At 41.9% G+C, this 18,124-nt stretch overlaps 1 protein-coding gene across 1 annotated transcript in view; it reads right to left on the bottom strand.

The window, feature by feature from the left end:
* Window positions 1–18,124, bottom strand: part of FASN (fatty acid synthase) — a 44,153-nt gene that overhangs the window by 8,032 nt on the left and 17,997 nt on the right. The window contains exons 12-34 of the mRNA XM_061376907.1: window positions 17,670–17,764; window positions 17,124–17,258; window positions 16,624–16,827; window positions 14,984–15,099; window positions 14,368–14,543; window positions 13,821–14,012; window positions 13,454–13,534; window positions 13,177–13,362; window positions 12,696–12,875; window positions 12,286–12,489; window positions 10,650–10,960; window positions 10,119–10,508; window positions 7,724–7,888; window positions 7,419–7,537; window positions 7,160–7,314; window positions 6,135–6,338; window positions 4,983–5,133; window positions 4,331–4,509; window positions 3,730–3,849; window positions 3,450–3,572; window positions 1,661–1,881; window positions 1,226–1,427; window positions 215–366 (exon numbers count right to left, since the gene is read on the bottom strand). Coding sequence (XP_061232891.1) covers window positions 215–366; window positions 1,226–1,427; window positions 1,661–1,881; window positions 3,450–3,572; window positions 3,730–3,849; window positions 4,331–4,509; window positions 4,983–5,133; window positions 6,135–6,338; window positions 7,160–7,314; window positions 7,419–7,537; window positions 7,724–7,888; window positions 10,119–10,508; window positions 10,650–10,960; window positions 12,286–12,489; window positions 12,696–12,875; window positions 13,177–13,362; window positions 13,454–13,534; window positions 13,821–14,012; window positions 14,368–14,543; window positions 14,984–15,099; window positions 16,624–16,827; window positions 17,124–17,258; window positions 17,670–17,764 — 4,061 coding nt within the window. The remainder of the gene's footprint in view (window positions 1–214; window positions 367–1,225; window positions 1,428–1,660; window positions 1,882–3,449; window positions 3,573–3,729; window positions 3,850–4,330; window positions 4,510–4,982; window positions 5,134–6,134; window positions 6,339–7,159; window positions 7,315–7,418; window positions 7,538–7,723; window positions 7,889–10,118; window positions 10,509–10,649; window positions 10,961–12,285; window positions 12,490–12,695; window positions 12,876–13,176; window positions 13,363–13,453; window positions 13,535–13,820; window positions 14,013–14,367; window positions 14,544–14,983; window positions 15,100–16,623; window positions 16,828–17,123; window positions 17,259–17,669; window positions 17,765–18,124) is intronic.

Below are 18,124 nucleotides of genomic sequence, written 5' to 3'. Positions count from 1 at the left end.
CATTTGTCAACTGAAATCACTGGCCACATACAAGTTGCTTCCCAGGTCAAGCGGCCAGACCCTTAAGTCTTTAGTCACCAGGTAAGGCCAAAGCAAAGTGTCCTTTGAAACACAGAGGTGCAATCTAAAACTGCATGAAGCCCGATTGCCCTCAGTAGAAAAACCACTTGAATGGCTGCTCTTTCTCTCTTACAAGTCCTTACAAGTCACTTACCACAGCCAAATTAAAGATGCCTCCAACTGGACCAATCTGCAAAGCTTCTTCTATCAACAGCTGTGCTCCTTCTAGCGTTGCAATATCACTGGTAGACACCAATACCTGGATTCCCAGTGCCTTCCACTGCCTAACTCGTTCAGCCTGATAGCCTATAAAAATAAAGGTGAACAGTGCCTGGGGATGAAGCATTCAAACCATAAGGCTTTGGTTAACCTGCTCCTTACTCTTTTCTGACTAGATAGGAACTGAATAGATAAATAATACCCAATTCAGCTACAAGCAGAAAATCGGACAAAAAAGCTAGAGTAAGGCAACAGATTATAGCATAACTGGAACTTAAGAAATAGAAACAGCTGATCTATGTGTTTGAACAAGTGGTACAATTGTGAACCTATCAATGGAAAGAAATCTGTAGAGACAGAGAATTATGTAGACTGAATTTGTATGAGGAAAGAGTGAAAAGGCTACCGCTACTAAGAAATCTCAATTCTGCAACTGTAATCAAACTAATGGCTTAAAACTGAATAAAAATGCTTACTGATATTATCACATAATAGGGCGCATCTTTATAGATCAGCTATCTGAAGGATCAAGAGTATGCATCCACACAAAACTTGAGCAACAGTTTTGCACGGTCTTTCCTTGTGGCATGTGATCTCCTATGCTACAGCTATGGCACAAGTCAATGAGGTAGCAAGAGACAGATTTCGTAGAGGGGGTAAAAGTGAGGCTGGATAAAAAGTCCTGGTTAAGGAAAAAATGGGCTGATAGAATTGGGAAGCATAAACAAAAAAAAAAAAAAGAGAGGGAAGAAGTAGTTAAAAAAGAAGTTAAAAGATACTTCCTCCTTTGGAACTAAAGGGGCTTGTTTCAAGTGATAGAATACATACATGAGAGGAAAGAAAAAGAGATCAAGATACTATTAGTTACTGATAGGACACTGTAAAAATGGAAAGAAACTACAAACTCAGATCTACTGAAAGGCAGTCATGTTCCCTTTTTGCTTACCAGTTCGTACACCAGAACGAGATGTCAGTATGAGCTTCTGTGCTCCTCTCTCAACTAGCCATTGTGCCAACTCAAGCCCAAATCCTCCTAGGCCCCCTGTGATGATGTAAGACTTGGTAGGTGGACAGGAGGTTCGGGAGATGGCAGAGATTTTAACCGGGTCAGACCTTCTCAGAGGAGATTCCAGTTCCTCCTCCTGGACCTGCCCCCCGTGGAGAAAAAACATAGTTCAGATGAGCTGCCCCCAGATGCCACCCCTGAACCTCCTGCTCCAGGCCTGGCTCCTCCAGCCACCCCAAAACACCTGTTACAATGTCTGCAGTAGAAATAACCACCCTGTGCTGCCCCAGTTATTCAACTTCAGCTGGAACTGGATCAAAAATATCCAATACAGTCACCTACAGAGGATGAGAATCAGAGTCATTATCTCATTACCTTGATCATAACTTTGCCAATATGTTTTCCTTGTGCCATGAACCTGAAGGCAGTTTCTACCTCTTCTTTGTTAAAGACAGTACTCCTCAGGGGTTTTACTACACCATCTTTTATGCCTTTCTTCAACAACTCTGATACTACTTCCCACTGTTGATTTTCCTCAAAGACTGCATCTAGTAGGATCCCATGAAATGCCACATTCTTGAGGAAGAGAGCCATTCCTAGAAAAAGCAACTTGGTTATGACCTGATGCTGGCTGACATTTTAAAAACAGTCTGTCATCTGCTTCAGAAACATTTCTTTACAGGTCAGTAAAGTAAGACTCAGGAGTAAAGCAGTTAGTTGCTAGCATTCTACATTTTTCAAACTCATTCTTGCATATACACTCTAAATGCTGTATTAATTGGGTTGTTCTCTTACAAGCAGACCAGTTTAACACAAACTCTACTCACAAAAATTGTGTATGAAGAGGACAAGCTATAACATAGGCAGTCTGATACTGAAAAGGCCATTTTGTGTCTAGCTGAGTTAATCATAGAGGAGCGGGAACCCCATGTATATCCTTGTCCATCTCCACAGGAAATTCTTTCTCACAGGAAGTTTTCCAAAATGCTAGGATCTCTCAAAATGTAAAGAGACTGTCAACACTTGCTATATGCAATCATTCTACAACAGCAGAACATACTTGTTAATTTTCACTAACACATTTGAATTTGTTTTGCCATCCAGGAGAAATCAAGTTAGATCTTGCCCCTGATGCCATCAAAAACTAGGAGGTGCTATTGACTCTCTTGAGAAACAAGAGGCCTTGCAGAGGGGCCTGAATAGACTGGAACATTGGGCATTCATCAGTGACAGGAAATTTATTGAGAACAAATGCCAGATTCTGTACTTGAGACCAAATAATGCCAGACACAAGTTAGGAGAGGATTGGAGAGGACTACGAGTTAGGAGAGGATTGGCTGGAGAGCAGCTCTGCAGAAAGGGACTGCGAAGAACTGGTTAGCAGCAGGCTCAGTAGGAGCCAGCAGTGTCCCCTGCCAGCTGAGAGGGCAAACCGCATCCTGGGGTTTGCCAGACACAGCAGAACCAGGTGGGCAAGAGGTCACTGTCCTGCTGTATTTACTGTTGGTGAAGCCTCACATGGAGCTCTATGTGCAGTTCTGGGCCCCAAAATTTAAAAACAATAGGAAGGAGCTCAAATGTGCAGGTCCCTTCCAACTGGAACTATCACATTCTATTCAAAATGGCACAGATAGTGAAACAACAAATTAAGGTTCTCTCAAGATCAGGTTCTCTGTAGTTATCTCAACAATTCCATTAACTTTCACTAATTAAGTTTACCCAGAACAGAGGGCAAAACTGCAGCTTGTGGAGCTATGAACTTCATTTGCTGAGTTTTACAGTGCACTCACCTATCACAAATGGGTATGTAACATCCCCAAAAGTTTCTAAGTCAAACAGATCTAGGAAATCTGTAACATAGCAGACACAGTGGTAAACAGTGCCATGTGAAATAAATGCTGTTTCATACTACTTTCCTATTCAAACACTGTGGGCAACATGTCCTACGCTGATTTTAAATGAAGTCTTTGAAGAAGAGAATTATTTTACATGTTTTATGCTCCTCCAAAAGGTATTTGTTGGAAAACTACATAAATCAGTAGTGATAAAAGTATCCCAGCTAATAGCTTCTCTAAATTTGAAGATCGGTTGGTGTTAAGATATAGGTTGTGCTGTCACGTTTGCTTAAACCTAATGAGATCTATTTCCCAACGCCCCACCTTACCAAGCTGACTGTTGTTAGACAGATCAAATTTGCCTATTTCCAAAAAGCGCCCATGTTGAGCAAGACAACGCAAACTGGCTTGGAGCTTCTCTTCTGCCAAGGAATTTAACACGAGGTTCACACCTGCAATGAAAGGAGAAGTAACTATTTAATAAACTCAACTCTAAACTCTGCTGAAAGCCTAACCCTGCTTTCTAGTGACTCATTTTAGCTTAAGAACCTGCAACTGCATAATAAGGCATAGCTGACAAAAGAAGGAAAAAGTATTTTTTGCTCTTACCTTTTCCATTAGTAAGTCTCAGTATATGTTGTTCAAAGGTAGTATTTCGGGAGCTGGCAAAACTATTGGCATCCAGCTGTGGGAATCTTGCTTGGAGATACTCACGTTTCTCAGTGGAGCCTGAAAGTAAAAGAAAGGCTGAATGATGCCAGTACTCTTTTTTTGCATGTGTTTGGTCTTTTAAATGATGAAACAGCCCATTTTTATCTGCATGTCTTTTCCACAGGACTAAGTCTGAGCATCCATCAAGCACTTGTTTCAAAGCTCTCATGCTCTCAAGGTGTCAAACCTTAGGACAAAGGCTGTCTAGTTGTTACTGCTCATTTATGAGCTGGAGCAACGACTCGAAACAGACCAAGCCTTGTAACAGATAAGACACTCTTTTACCATATTACTGAATTTAAAATGAAGTAGCCTTAATATTCTTCCACACTTTCATTACATAGTGTACAAAGTTATAGAGATCATATTGGAGCAAAAAGTACATATGCAAATGCATATTTTTATATATAAACGCACACAATCTCCTCTCTCATGTATTATTATTTCTTATATATATACATTTTATTTTCCCCTGTGACACTGGACCCTCAGTACTCACCTACAGTAGTAAAGACACGGCAGCCCATGCTCAGGGCAATGGCAATGGCTGCTTGGCCAACACCTCCTGATCCAGAGTGAATAAGGATACTCTCACCCTTCTTCATACCACCTCGAACCACCAAAGCATAATAAGCAGTGGCATAAACCACAGGCACTGAAGCTGCTTCTTCCAGAGTCCTAAGCAGCGAAGTGAAAGGGAGAAGGTATCTTTAGCCTTGGAAAAGACTACTAGATTCTTGGATGAAATTCGCTTTTCTTCAATGGAAAGGTTAAACTGTTAAGATAGCTCACACATACACTGGGATTTTGGTGTTGGTTATGTTACTTAGTTACCAAAATATTTTTGCAGAAGGATGAAACTCTCGGCAGCTGTGGCAGCCTGCTGGCATGACTGAGAAACATTTACACTTTTTGATCTAAGGGCCTAAGAAGGAGGTAAGAACCTGTGCAAGCCACTATACAAAAAACTAATGCCCAACTCCGGCAGTGAATCTAAGCCAAATCCTACAGCTGCTCAGGAGACTAACTGTTATAATTTCCGAGTGGTGAATCTACCCACTGTTCATTACTCTGGCCTGATTAGGGCTGTCACCAGCCTCAGGCAGTAAGGCAAATCTAAACCACACACCAGAAGACAGAAGTGGACCTACCAGTTTTTAGGCACCTCCCATAGAAACCTCTTGTCACAGTCTACCACTGTAGCCAGCCCCTTTGCTGGCAGCAATCCCATCACCCTTCTTCCAGCCAGGTCCCGTCCTGAGAACTCCATGCCCAGCATGCACTGCTGCAAAGCCCAGTTACCTGAAAGAACATTATCATCTTTTACAAAGACTATTTCTCTTCTAAAAGTCCCTTGGTCAAGAATTTTTAGGTCAAGAATGTACTACCACTGGGGGCAACAAAAAATAGAACCCCTGACAGAAAAAGTGCTGGGATTTGTCTACTATGCACACAGTTTGTAAGCCACCATAGTTAATTTCTTGCTACAAAAGTAGCAGAAAAGGACGTGGTCTCATTAAATCTTACTTTTTATCCTTGATGATATTGCTTCAGTTTCCAGTTTTCATCTGAGAAATGTCATGGAAACTTCCTGCTTCAGAGGCAATTTTGTTCCTCCAAATAAGAATGATACATAAACTAGACAGCATGATCACAGAAAAAATATTTTGTGATATCTTATTCTTTTGCAAATACTAACTTTTTAGGCAGAGACTAATCTCAAGTCATGAAAGGATATCAGGCCCTAGTAGTCACAGCCGTAAGAATCTCCAAATGCACACATTCAACCCCCTCTCCTTTAAACAGAGCTTTAAATCCATTTAATAGACATTGCATTAATTCTTAACTCACAGTGAGGCAAGATATTATCACCTTCATCTTGCAGACTGGAGATTATTTCACTTTGCATTTTTCTCCCCTAAAACCAAACCATATCCAATAGCATGGCAGCACAAAACTTCAACATTTTCACTGTGGTATGTACCTTGTCCTCCTCTGGAACCTCCACTAAGATTTTTCACATCACACTTGGTATCTATATGCAATGGGGCTAGTAGTGTTTCCTCATAGTAAAGTAGTATTGCTCCATGAAAAAATGGGACTGCAACTGGCGTTAGAACTTAGAGGAGTTTTTGGATGTACTGCAGCAGGGTTATACTTCCTTTTCAAAAGTATGCTTTCCTGCTAAACAAAGCCTGATATACATTTTACACAGTGCATAACTAACATTCAGGAGATTACATGAATAAATGTTAGAAGAGTAATAGAAACACGCATTTTCTTCTAGTGTTTTTTTAACTCACCAGGAATAGCATCTGGAGAAAGCTTTCCTGTGGCCAGCATAATGTCCCGGAAGTTGAGAGATGCATAATAGACTTTGCAAAGTTGAACATCGGGATTTGTTGTGTGGAAGTGTCGAAGCGGGGAGACAATCCAATGAAGAGATGAGAGGTCTCCACGAGTCAATACATTTACATATGCATATTCTGTCAGCTCCAGAGGCTGTGCTGCAGAAGAAGGAACAATTTCAGGTCCAGAAAAGGGCAACAAAGCTGGTGATGGGTCTGGAGAATAAGTATTATTCTTGGGAATAACTCTTATTCTTACGAGGAATGGCTGAGGGAACTGGGGGGGAGGGGGGGGTTAGTCTAGAGAAGAGAAGGCTTGAGGGGACCTTATCGCCCTCTACAACTACCTTAAAGGAGGTTGTAGTGAGGTGGGGTCAGTCTCTGCTCCCAAGTAACAAGTGACAGGACAAAAGGGAACAGCCTCAAGCTGCGCCAGGGGAGGTTTAGATGGAGATTAGGAAAAATTTCTTCCCCAAGGGGGTGTTCAGGCTTTGGAACAGGCTGCTCAGGGCAGGGCTGGAACCGCTGTCCCTGGAAGTGCTCACAAACATGTAGATGAGACCCTGAGAAATATGGTTTAGTGGTGGCCTTGGCAGTCCTGGGGTAATGGTTGGACTTGACCTTAAAGGTCTTTTCCAACCTAGTTGATTCTATGATTCTACAATAAGAACTTTAAACACATTCATACAGGCACACACTTTCCAGAATGAGTAAATTCCTTGTATAATTGCTACCTCCTCTTCCATTTGCTCTCCAGAAGAAAGCCCCTTCTTAGCCTGCAATACTACCCATACTCTAAAGGGCTCATCCCTCTTGCTAGCACCAGAATATGCTACTGTTCACTCTGAGCTGAAGAATTCCAAATTATCCATTAAAAAAAAAATAAAAATAGTTGTAGCAACAGTAGCTACTAATTTTCAATTTTAAGTTCATTCAAACTCAAGGCCCTGCAAGTGATCCTCAGACCTCAAAGGCATTACCTTGCTGCAATGGGAGATGCCGGAAGGAGCCCCACTTTCCATCACGGTACACATTCATCACAAGGTCCCTTTGAACAATCTTCTGCATCTCCAGGGAAGAGATACTTGTGGGTGGAACAGCTGATGAAGGGTTCAAGTTGGAAACAAACACACATCTAGAAGCCAAGAGTTGTCATTTTATTTGTTTTGCTATAGCCTAAAAAGAAGCTAACACAAAGTAGCTCATCTCCAACTAAGACTCAAAGACATGCTTACAGACCTGATTCTGTGGCCTTCTGCTTCAAGGCGGAGACAGTTCACCATTCCCAAGATTCCAGAGTTCCCACAACTGGTGGCAGTCAACCACACAGGCTGCTCTGATGGGTCAGCCAAGACCTCCTACAGGACAAGCCCCAGACTTTTACTAGTAGGAACCACAGAAAGGAAATAGCCCTCATATCTTAAGGCAGAGATGAGTCACTTCTATTTAAGAAAAGTAACTGAACACACAAAAACATTGCTAAATATCTCATTGAGAAAATGTAAAGATTTAGAAATTCAGATACCCAAGACACAAACTCTCACCTTTAAAGATTCAACCCACGTAAAATGGGTCTCATCTACTGGCAGAAAAATGGGTGTTTTGGCAGGAGCTTGCCGGCGACACAGGAAAATAACTGAGCCAAAGAATGATTTCTTCATAGCAACCAGATTCAGTGAGGCTTTGCTGAACAAGCCCTCCCACTGTGCCTGTCAAATCAGGTAAACCAACAATTAACAGGAAAGCCAACTAAAAATACAAGTCACATTTATACACCATGTTGAGTCTCCTCAAAGACGGCTTCATGAGGAACAACAGGCACCGTCCATCTTTCTTGCTTTTGCGTGAAATCTTGGCATCTGTTCTGTATTGTCTCAGTACAAATATATATTTGATTAACACAACAGTATTTTAGTCATGTCTAGACTACTCCTTCCCTAAAATATCCTCAGAATGCAGTAGTACAAGTATCTTGAAGCCCTGGTTAGGGAACTAGTTTTACTACACTACCAGGGTGTGCAAAAAAACCAAGCAGTGACCATGCTGTCAAATCCCATAGGATACTGAACGTGCCAAGAATTTAATTCCAGCAGTAAGGCACACCTCCACAGTCAAACACAATATACAGATTCCAATACAGGAAATAATACAAGTGGAAACACTGAGCTTAGATGTTACCAGTTTATGTCACATAAGCCCTGTCTGCAACAGAAAAACTAAAGCGTAACAGAGAAAACATGAAGCATCTACACAGTTAAATAAAATGATATTTCAGAAAAACAATTATAATGCACATATGGTGTACCTAGAAATACTGAAGCTCCACTTTCTGAATGAAATGCAAACAACTGCAGGCTCCTAGAAAAGCATCTATTTGCTTTTCATATGCCAGACACAAACCAGCAGGTTTTTACAGCACGATCCCTTGTATCAAGGACTAGGGTCTGTGTCGCTATTTAGAAAACTTCAAGAACTATATTAAGTCCTGCTCACTTGCCTGTGTCATATCATTTTCCTTAGGAAGGTGCATTTAACTTGCATGTATTTTATCCAAGGGATTTGATAGTATGAGACTAGTGACACAACAGATCTAGGTTTTAAATTATCAGGTTCAGTAGCATCTCAGGATTTTCTTTTTATCCTTTTACCCTTCACTGGGTAAGACACAAAGCTGAGTAACTTACCCTTTTCTTTTCAAAACCTTTGCAAATAGCGAACAGCTGAAATCCAGGTCATTGCAAAATCAAATCCAACTACCACACTCCGGAATTACAGACAAAAAAAAGTTAAAACTATTAGAAGTGCTACTCTCTTCTTACTCCAAAAGAAGGCTTCAAATTTAAACAGGGGAAGTTTAGATTAGATTAGATTAAATATAAGGAAGATGTTGTTTACTGTGAGAGTGGTGAGGCACTGGAATGGGGTCCCCAAGGAAGTTGTGAATGCTCCGTCCCTGGCGGTGTTCAAGGCCAGGTTGGACAGAGCCCTGGGCAACATGGTTTATTGCGAAGTGTCTCTGCCCATGGCAGAGGGCTGGAACTGGATCTTAAGGTCCTTTCCAACCCTAACTACTCTACAATTCTAAGAGATGAGAGGCTACAGCCTCTCAAACTGGGAAGAATGCAAGTGTCCTGTAGAGGAGCCATTTCCCATTACTGCTTAGTCCAACAGCTGCTAAGAGACGGTGATGTCCCAGTTCCTACCCTTACCCTAGCCATTCAATCTTTCTCTCTTGTGCCAGCACTGGCATTACTTCACCTGCATGATGTACTGGTTCGCAGTTATAAAGTGGACATGCAGCTGCCCCCCATAACCCAAGGGCTTATTTTGCTTTATCTCATTATGGGACCAGATAAAGTGGGGAGAAAGGCAAGGAACGAAGTGAAAAAAGAAAAAAAAAAACACAACCCAGCAAAAAGCCAACAACAAAAAAACCCACAAAAAAAACCCCAAACAAACCCAAAGAAAACCAAACATGAGAAAAACCTTCCTTTGTGGGAGCACTTCAGTGTTAGAACTTTACCAGTTTGTAACATCTCATTCCCAGCAGTAATACCAAAAGGAAGAGAGATATTCTGACACTGAGGATTTTAGGATCCTACAGGGATAAAGCTGTACCCCACCCCAAAATTCAGCACATTATTTTAGCTATAAAGGAATTGTTCTGCCCAGTGTTTTCATACAGATTATACAGATATACAAATGACAAGGAATTATTTTCAAGGCATGAAGAAAAGTTTTCCTGACTAAACTCAGAGTCTACTCTCCCAACCTGGTATGCGGAAATTCACAACTCTATTTTGAAGAAGGGTTTATTACATTTTCCTGCAGAGGACCTCAGTGGAAAGTCATGTAGGTAACGTCTACTCAAGTTTCATCACAAAAGCATCTGCAATCCAGACTATCCAGAGAAATTATCTGTCCTTCCAGGAGGCTTACCTCACTCAGGAAGCTGTGTTTCTGCTGTAGATCTGGACCTGTAAGGAAACTGACAATTTCTCCAAGAGTTTCTCCTTTAAGAAGAGTGTGTAGCAAAAGAAACCCTCCTTCTTTCACTGCAGCTGCCAAGTTAGGGAGAATTTCAGTGGTGTTCCCTATGACAGTTGTTAAGCAATTGTATACCACCAGGTCAGCATTGGCCAGATTTCCAGAGGGAAGGCAAGATGGATCCCACTGGCTAACAGAAACTCCAGCATTTTGTAGCTCTATTTCACTATCCGAAAGACTTTTCAGGATGCGGTCAGTGGCAATGTAGTCCACCTGCAACAGGGGCTGAGCATTCAGAACACTTTTGATGCGAGAGAAGAGACGTCCACTTCCTGCAAGAGCCTGTGAGAAAAGAGAAAGGGGAAACCAAGTTTAAACATGAATGATACCCAGAATTACAACTGGAACAATAGAATTACATGACCCAGACAGAGGAAGGCCTGGAAACACTAGCTATGATTCCATTCCAGGCTTTCAGCTAACCTCTACTATCTTCATTCTGTGACTGGTCATGTTCTCCAATGCCACACCAAGGCAAGTCTTCAACTCTGAAGAATCTAGCAACCCATTGAGAAGAGGGTCATCCTGGAAATGCGTTTTCTCTTGAGTCACAATCTGTTCCAGCTCAGAAGAGAGATTTCCATTCAGTTCCAGATGACATATTTCAGCAAGGATATGCTGAAGGCCCTTCTGTATGGGTGAGGACTCTGCAGCTGCTACTGCAGTTTCTAGTCCAGGGATGACTAATTTGACCCCATGCACTGCCACCTTAGCCTGTACGTTCTGGATAAGATCTATGGAATAGAAGGGGAAATAAAACAAAGAATCAGATTTTCTGAAGATTTTTCTTTCCCTCTTTGCCTCCATTTGCTATACCAGCTGATGAGCACCACAAATCACAGCATCTTCTATTGTTAGCCCAACCACAAAGACAGAGCATGATCCAGAACATTCATATTATTATGTATCATGCAGTAGCTGCAGCCCTAAATAGGAGGCTTTATGGAAAGACAGTATAAAACACCAAAATTACCTGTGGCAAGACTCCTACTCAAAGAAGGCAACTAACAGGAAACTTCTGATTTAGGGAGTTGTAGAATGACATTGTTAAGTTTCCGCAGAAGCAAAAATACTAAAGTGATTTTTTGCTTTATAACTAGATGGAAAAGAACTTATCCTGACTGAGATCAAAACCAGCAATATGAAAAATAAGGATTTCCCCTACAGCATCCCTAAAGAACTTTGGGAGCAGTATTTGGACACTGAAGAAAAAGAGAAATCTTTAAAATTTATTGCCAAATCAAAGGATGAGTGTGAGGACACCTTACCAATACAGAATGACAACATTGCTGTCTCAAGATATAATAAAATTCATCATTAGAGTAAAACTACCAAAATATTACTAACTTCCCTCCCCTCCTTTGATGAAAAGGCCTCCCCATTCAAAGAGCACTGTATTAGGCTACCAGTTTCAAAATAGACTAAGTTCATCCTATTCTCACAGCAAATGCAACTTTTTTTTGGCATGCCTCACTAAACCATTTTATCCTTCCTTGGATATGCTCTTATGCCCACAGCCAAATGAGAACAGACATGCAAGCTTATGCATCTCAGCAGATCGCAGGGGAAAACAAAACAAACAAGCTAAAGCCTTGAGTAAGTAGGCCCTCCTGTCAGTGTTTGAAGCAACTGGGCTGGGCTCCTCCTGAAAGATGATTTGTGTGCCTCTGCTTGCAGAGGGGGTTGTGCCATTTGACACCACACTGACTGTTATAGATGGGTAGATGCCCCTCCCCACAGTTCTAACCTACATTCTGGAGATCATAGAATGGTTTGGGTTGGGGTTGAAAGGGACCTTAAAGATCATCTAGCTCTAACTCCCGTGCCTCAGGCAGAGACACCTTCCACTAGACCAGGTTGCTCAAAGCCCTGTCCTACTTCAGCTAGAAGTAGTTTTTAGCTTCTAGCAAGCATACAGACACAGGACCCCTGCTGAAGTCTTCAGCAGAGACCAACACTTTATTTCTTGGATATTGTGAATTAGTCTAAGAGAAGCTGTTCATATATTTGTCAGGCTGGAAGTCTCCCCTAGCGTGACAAGAAAATAATCCCACTCTACCTTTGCAGTGCTTCAGGTAGGCACGAAGATGGATGCTGGAAGACAAACAGTTACTCTCGATATAGGGCACAAAGCAGTATTTTTCCAGGGTGGGAGGGATCCGTTCCTGCTGTCGCCGTGGTGCAACAGAAGCATGTAGACCATTGATCTGAACACCTCCTGCTTTAAGGCTACCAAGACAGGGGTCCACAACAACATCAAGGGCTGAAAGATAGGAAAGAAATATAAGTTTGCATCAAATACTATAAGCATTTTATTCAACAGTGGTACGTCAGACTTTACAGAAGCTGCAGAATGGCTTGGAAAACAAGAGGTGCCCCTCAAAGTACATCCTGCTTCTTAAGAAGTCATACACTGATCCACACAGCAGTCGAAACAACTAATAACAGCCCAAGCATGAGAAATGTTACCTTCTACATTGTCCTGGTATTGGCACACCTTCTCTTGATGTAGCACTGGATCAATACACACCGAGCGAATCCTGGTGGGTAAGCGCAGACTGCGCCCACTCTCAGCTAAGACCATTATGTGTAGCAGGGTGTCAAGGAAGGTCACCCAGTTCCCATTCCACAGAACTTTCCCTGTGCTTGCTGCAGAAGAGTAAAGGGAAACATCACTGTGATTTTGTTATTCAGCAGATGCCAGAAGTCACTGCTTATCAAACACAAAGTCTGACGTATGTACCCAGCTTCCCCTGTAACCTCAGTCAGTTGTACATTGGAGGTAACAGCTTTCCCAGTGCTCTGCCAGAACTCTTTGTTATTCTCCGTTATCACACAAAGTGTAACTACCACACAAAGCAGTCAGGTGGACTACTGACAGAATTAAAAGATCAAATATTCATCATTACTATAATCATGATCATCATTCTTCTACAGAAAGTAAATTCACCTTCACTATTGCATTCCAGAACACCCTGGAAAGTTGGTCCATAATTATATCCACGCAGATGCAGCTCTTGATAAATGTCTTCTTTCAAGAGGCCAGACTTTGAGCTCATGTCAGCCTGAGTCTGAAAGTCAACTAGCTGGTTATGGAAGTTCTTCAGAGCAGTGTTTTCTAGGAGGAAAATCTTCCCTGATGGGTACAGTGACAAGAGTAAAAATCACCATATGTTCATACATAATGGATTTTAACAGGACAGAGCACTTACAGTTCTTTGACTTACCACTCACAGTCAAATTCTCATTCCCTGAGACCTCAAAATAGTGGGAAGCAGGCATGAGTCTTACTTCCAGCTGTACTGATCCTGCAAGAAACATGGAAAAAAAGACAGGATTATGAGATCATTCATTGCTACCACCCTCAAGCAGAGCCTTCTTTTTCACCATTTCTAGACTCAACACACACAACATGTAATAAATATGACCCTAACATGTGCTACTTGAACAAAGAAGTGAAATAATTCAGTCAGTTACGCCTCATTCTCTGTAGTCGCCTTCCTGGGTTTCTCTTCACTTTCCCCTTGTATTTCTTTCCTCCCCCTGCCATCACCTTCATTACAGTTTGGCATTGTACCAGCATTCCTCACTCACCCTTTTTGGGAAGGATAGTGGCCTGGTGAATTGTGACTTCTTCAAACATAACAGCCATTTGCTCCATAGCCATGCCAACAGACCGGGCAAGAGTTCTCCAAGCCAGTACTAGGTATCCTGTTGCTGGGTACAGGACTCTACCATCAATGCAGTGATCAACCAGGTAGTGGTCAGGAGAGTCAGGACTCACATCTGGCAAAGAATAAAGAGCAGAAAGAAAATAATAAAGACACCTTAATAAAGAGGTGTTTTCCCCTCAATGGCTGTAAGAGGTTCTAATTGTTCCTCTAACTATCCTGCCTGGCAACACTTAGCTCTTAAAGCTACTGAGAGTCTGAATCATAACTGTTTCCTGCTCTATTCACATTCTTTCATACCATTTCAGAAGCACATCCAGTCTTTTTCAATTCGAACAAAACATTAAGAAGATGGCTTCAAAAATGCTGCTTTGAGTTTCCTTTTTCCTAGTTTTACAGAAGAAAGGCAGATGGAAAGTGGGAAAGAGAAAAACAGAGAAAAAAAAAAAAAACCAGACAGGCAAACACACCAATACTGTAGACTGAAGCAGATGCAGAGCCTTTGGAACCTGCTGGAAAGTCTTCAGCTTTTGGAACATCCCAGTCCTGGCTGTGGTCCCATTTGATGCATGGAGAAATAAGAGGTGTCCCCACTGGGACAGGGTATTCCACAGGTGGGAACAAGTTATTTCCAAGAACCTTTATCCTAGGAAGACAAAACGGATCAAGACAATGTGTCTGGGGGAACAGGGGTGTGCAGAAACTGATCATAGTACTTTAGAGGTCAGATAGCAATTGGTCTCAGGCTCCACATCCGAGATTTTGCCAGGAGCACCATGAGCAATTATTGCAGCCAAATTTGTAATTCTAACAGTCTACAAGATGCCAAGCTTATTTGCAAGAGCTAGTTTCAGGTTCCTAGGCCCCTAAGATGGGATTCCTCTTTAAAAGGCATCTTCCCATTCCAAGCAGTCTCTACCCCAAGGCAATACTTCATAAGAGAGAACATTTAACATGTAAAGCACTCCATTTTCCAGGTTTGTGGATGAAGTATTTCAATCTTCGTGAAAACATGCGTGCTAGGAAAGAATTTATGTCTCTTCTCTAACTGATACCCCTCTCACCCTCCTCCCTTAGTCTCCTTACCCAGTTAAATGAATCTTTCCAGTCTGTGTTAGGAAGAACTCCAAATTATTTTTGTGCTCTTTCTTCATCAAAGGCAGAATGGTGCAAGTTGGTTTCAAAGTTCTCCTCAAGATAGCCTGGTCAAGTAGAGTCCATAATCACTGGTGGAAGGCATCACTACTATTTTGTTTCTGATTTTTTCTCTATAATTCTCAAACCACTTCTGTTTCTGTGCCAAGAGTTGGGTGCTAGGTGCTGGAATGTGCACCATTTTAATAGGGAAGAGGAAGGCAGCACAACACCTGTCTAGCACCCCAAAAAGTAGCGCATCTGGTAAGGTGGAACCTATGCAACATTAGTGAAATTCTGCCAAAACACAAATCTCCCTTTCCCAAGCAGACTGTCAAGTGGAATCAAAAGCTGCCCTTCGAGAACTGCAAGATCATCCCCTCAAGCCTCCCACTCACACCCTTCCCCTCCTCCCCAATTTAAGCCCTTAATCCCAGGAGCCCCTTGCAGTCTGGAGCATTCTAGTGCATTGTCTAAGTGACAGCTATCAAAATAAAAAAATGCAGCCCTGAACATCTGACCCAACTTGGAACTTCTCTTCAATTTGATACCATGGTCTTTAAATGAGAGAAGGAAGGGAGGGAAGAGAAAACCAGATCACTCTTAAACCCAGCTGTTGCAGTCTTTAGTTGCTTCCATTAGAGTCCAGACTGTACAATCATTTTAACATGAAGTGTATAACCTTTTTATTGAGAAAAAGTTCTGCCTAATTTAAAAGCTTTGCTTCGATTCTCTGTTTCAAGTCACTTTCAAAGCATAAATAAGACTAACATGACAAAATAAATATACCCTGACTGGAACTCAGAAGCACTGTATAACTATTAAACTTGAGTCACAATTAACTATGATTCTGCTCAAGACTTTTGTTCTCTTGCATGCCACATACCAAATAAAAAAAAAGACCGAAGTCTTAAGTGATAGGCACAAGATCACAGCACTGATCTTGTAGAGCAAGCGCATCCTAACGCACCTTCTGCTCTGCGTCCTTTACTATTAAAGTAATTCCACAAAGATCAGTTCCTACAGTGTGAGGAGAAAGGAATAATGATCTAATCATTAGGGGAAAGCAGTTTATGAAGAAAGCAAGCTCCTGTAATCTCAGGCTAGTTGGCCTGGAGAATAGGAGAAAACACCACTCCCAGTCACCAACTTCTAAGACAAGAATCTCAAACCAATTCAGTGTACAGACTGTGATTATAAATTTTGCATAGAGGTGGCCTGTTAGTCTTTAATCTCTCCCCCACCCCAATTTTTTGCACACATTCTCCATTATATCTAAACAAAGAAGTGCTTTTCTTACTCACTGCACATTTCAGAGAGCTATCAACTATCTGAAATGCATGGCAATGAATAAAGCAACTTTTTTTTTTGTGTTAGTAGTAACATAAACCACTGTCCCACCCCCATACCCCTATCAAGAAAATGTAAGAACTGGGAGACACTCAAAAGTACTAGATGGAAAAAGTGTTCCCAGAACTGGGGAGGGGGGAGGGAAGAGGAAAAGCGGCTTTACCCCTAGTCCTCAGACCCTCAATCTCCTTCCTGCAGCAGCTATCAATACAACATCATACCAACACAATCAAATATAATACCTGTAAAAGAGCATGTGGAGCAATCTCTACTACAACAGCACTCTCTGGAATATGTTTCAGACCATCATGGAACAGCACTGGATTCACTAGGTTGTTCACATGATACTCTGCAGAGCAGCTCCTAGCCAGATCACTCTGCCACTGACATTCGGGGATAGATGTACTGATCCATCGTGCTGAACGAGGTTTAGGGTGTGGAATAACCTACAGACAGACAAGGAAGGGGGACAGGAGGAACACTTACATGTCACAGATAACAATAAGGCAAAAATCAAGCAGCCCCTCCTTTTTGCAGGCCATTTCTCCCAGCTTGATTGCTCAGGATATCCTTCTGCTTGGGGCCACAGGACTTCAAACCTCAGGTTTTGCTGAGGTCTACAAGCTTTTCAAGAGATTTTGTTCTCCTCTCAAAGAATGGAGCCGCTTAAGCTCAGCAACACATATACCCAAAACCAAATGCACTAGCGCAAGCCATGTGAGCCTTAGTTTGGCAACATTACCTTTTTCAGGGCATTGAGCAGCACTGGTGCAATAGATGCCATGTAATAGGAATGATACGCGACTCCAGCACTGCGCACCTCCTTTGCAAACACACCCTTCTTTTTCAGTTTAGCTACAAACTCGTTCACAGACTCCTAAGAAGAAATATATAAGTGTAGTAAAATAAAAGCTCACAACATATTTGACCTCTATGAGTGACTGTACTCTGCTCATGGCCTTCATCACTTGCCACTTAAGGGGAGCCATATCTGGGATGAGATTATTGCCCTTCTCATCCTTACAATAATGTCATCATGCCCATGGCTGTAAGACTATTCAGTGTAAAGAGATCTTCTATTACTAGCTTACTGAGGTACTATTATTTCCTCTCACAGAAGATTTGCATGTTTAAGTTTATAAAAAGCACCATGTCCCCTCCCATCATGTTAATCCAGCTCCCCTTTGCAAGGAGCTGAGCTTTAACTCAGCTTCAACTTTTCTTCAAACCAGAACTTCAGGAGTCCCAGCCACAACTCTAGTGTGTACCACATCAGTTCTTTGCTCACCAGAGGTCCCGAAACAGTAACAGTATCTTCTGAGTTGTGACAGGCTGGTACCACATTTGGAGGACAGCACTGCTTACATTCTTCCCATGTCAGACCTGCAGAAGGAAGACCTCAGGACAACAGAAGTGCTTCTAGCAGTGAGCCTCATATGGGGAGGCAATCTTATCTGCACAATCACTGCACTTAACTCAGCATTTTGCAAAACTGGGAAGGATTCTTAAGATGGACATAGCTTTAACATGACACTTATCAGTGTGATATTGAGCACAACAACAGAAGACTGTAACTTTGTACCATCCCTTCAACGGATAGGGTGGGAACCCACACACTTTTGAAGAAGCTACAGAATTAGTTGTTTTGTGTTGCCCTTAGCAATCCGAGCTAGAACAGGAGAGAGAACATGCAAGTTTGACTCAGAAACAGAGACACAAAATATCCATAGAAATAGATAACTC

Source organism: Neopsephotus bourkii, unplaced genomic scaffold (genome assembly GCF_033783945.1).
Source record: "Neopsephotus bourkii isolate Nb327-2 ecotype Australia unplaced genomic scaffold, CSIRO-AGI_Nbou_v1 NB_1749, whole genome shotgun sequence".
NCBI lineage: Eukaryota > Metazoa > Chordata > Aves > Psittaciformes > Psittacidae > Neopsephotus > Neopsephotus bourkii.
Note: the sequence above shows the minus strand (reverse complement) of the source record. Positions and strands in the feature narration are given on the sequence as shown.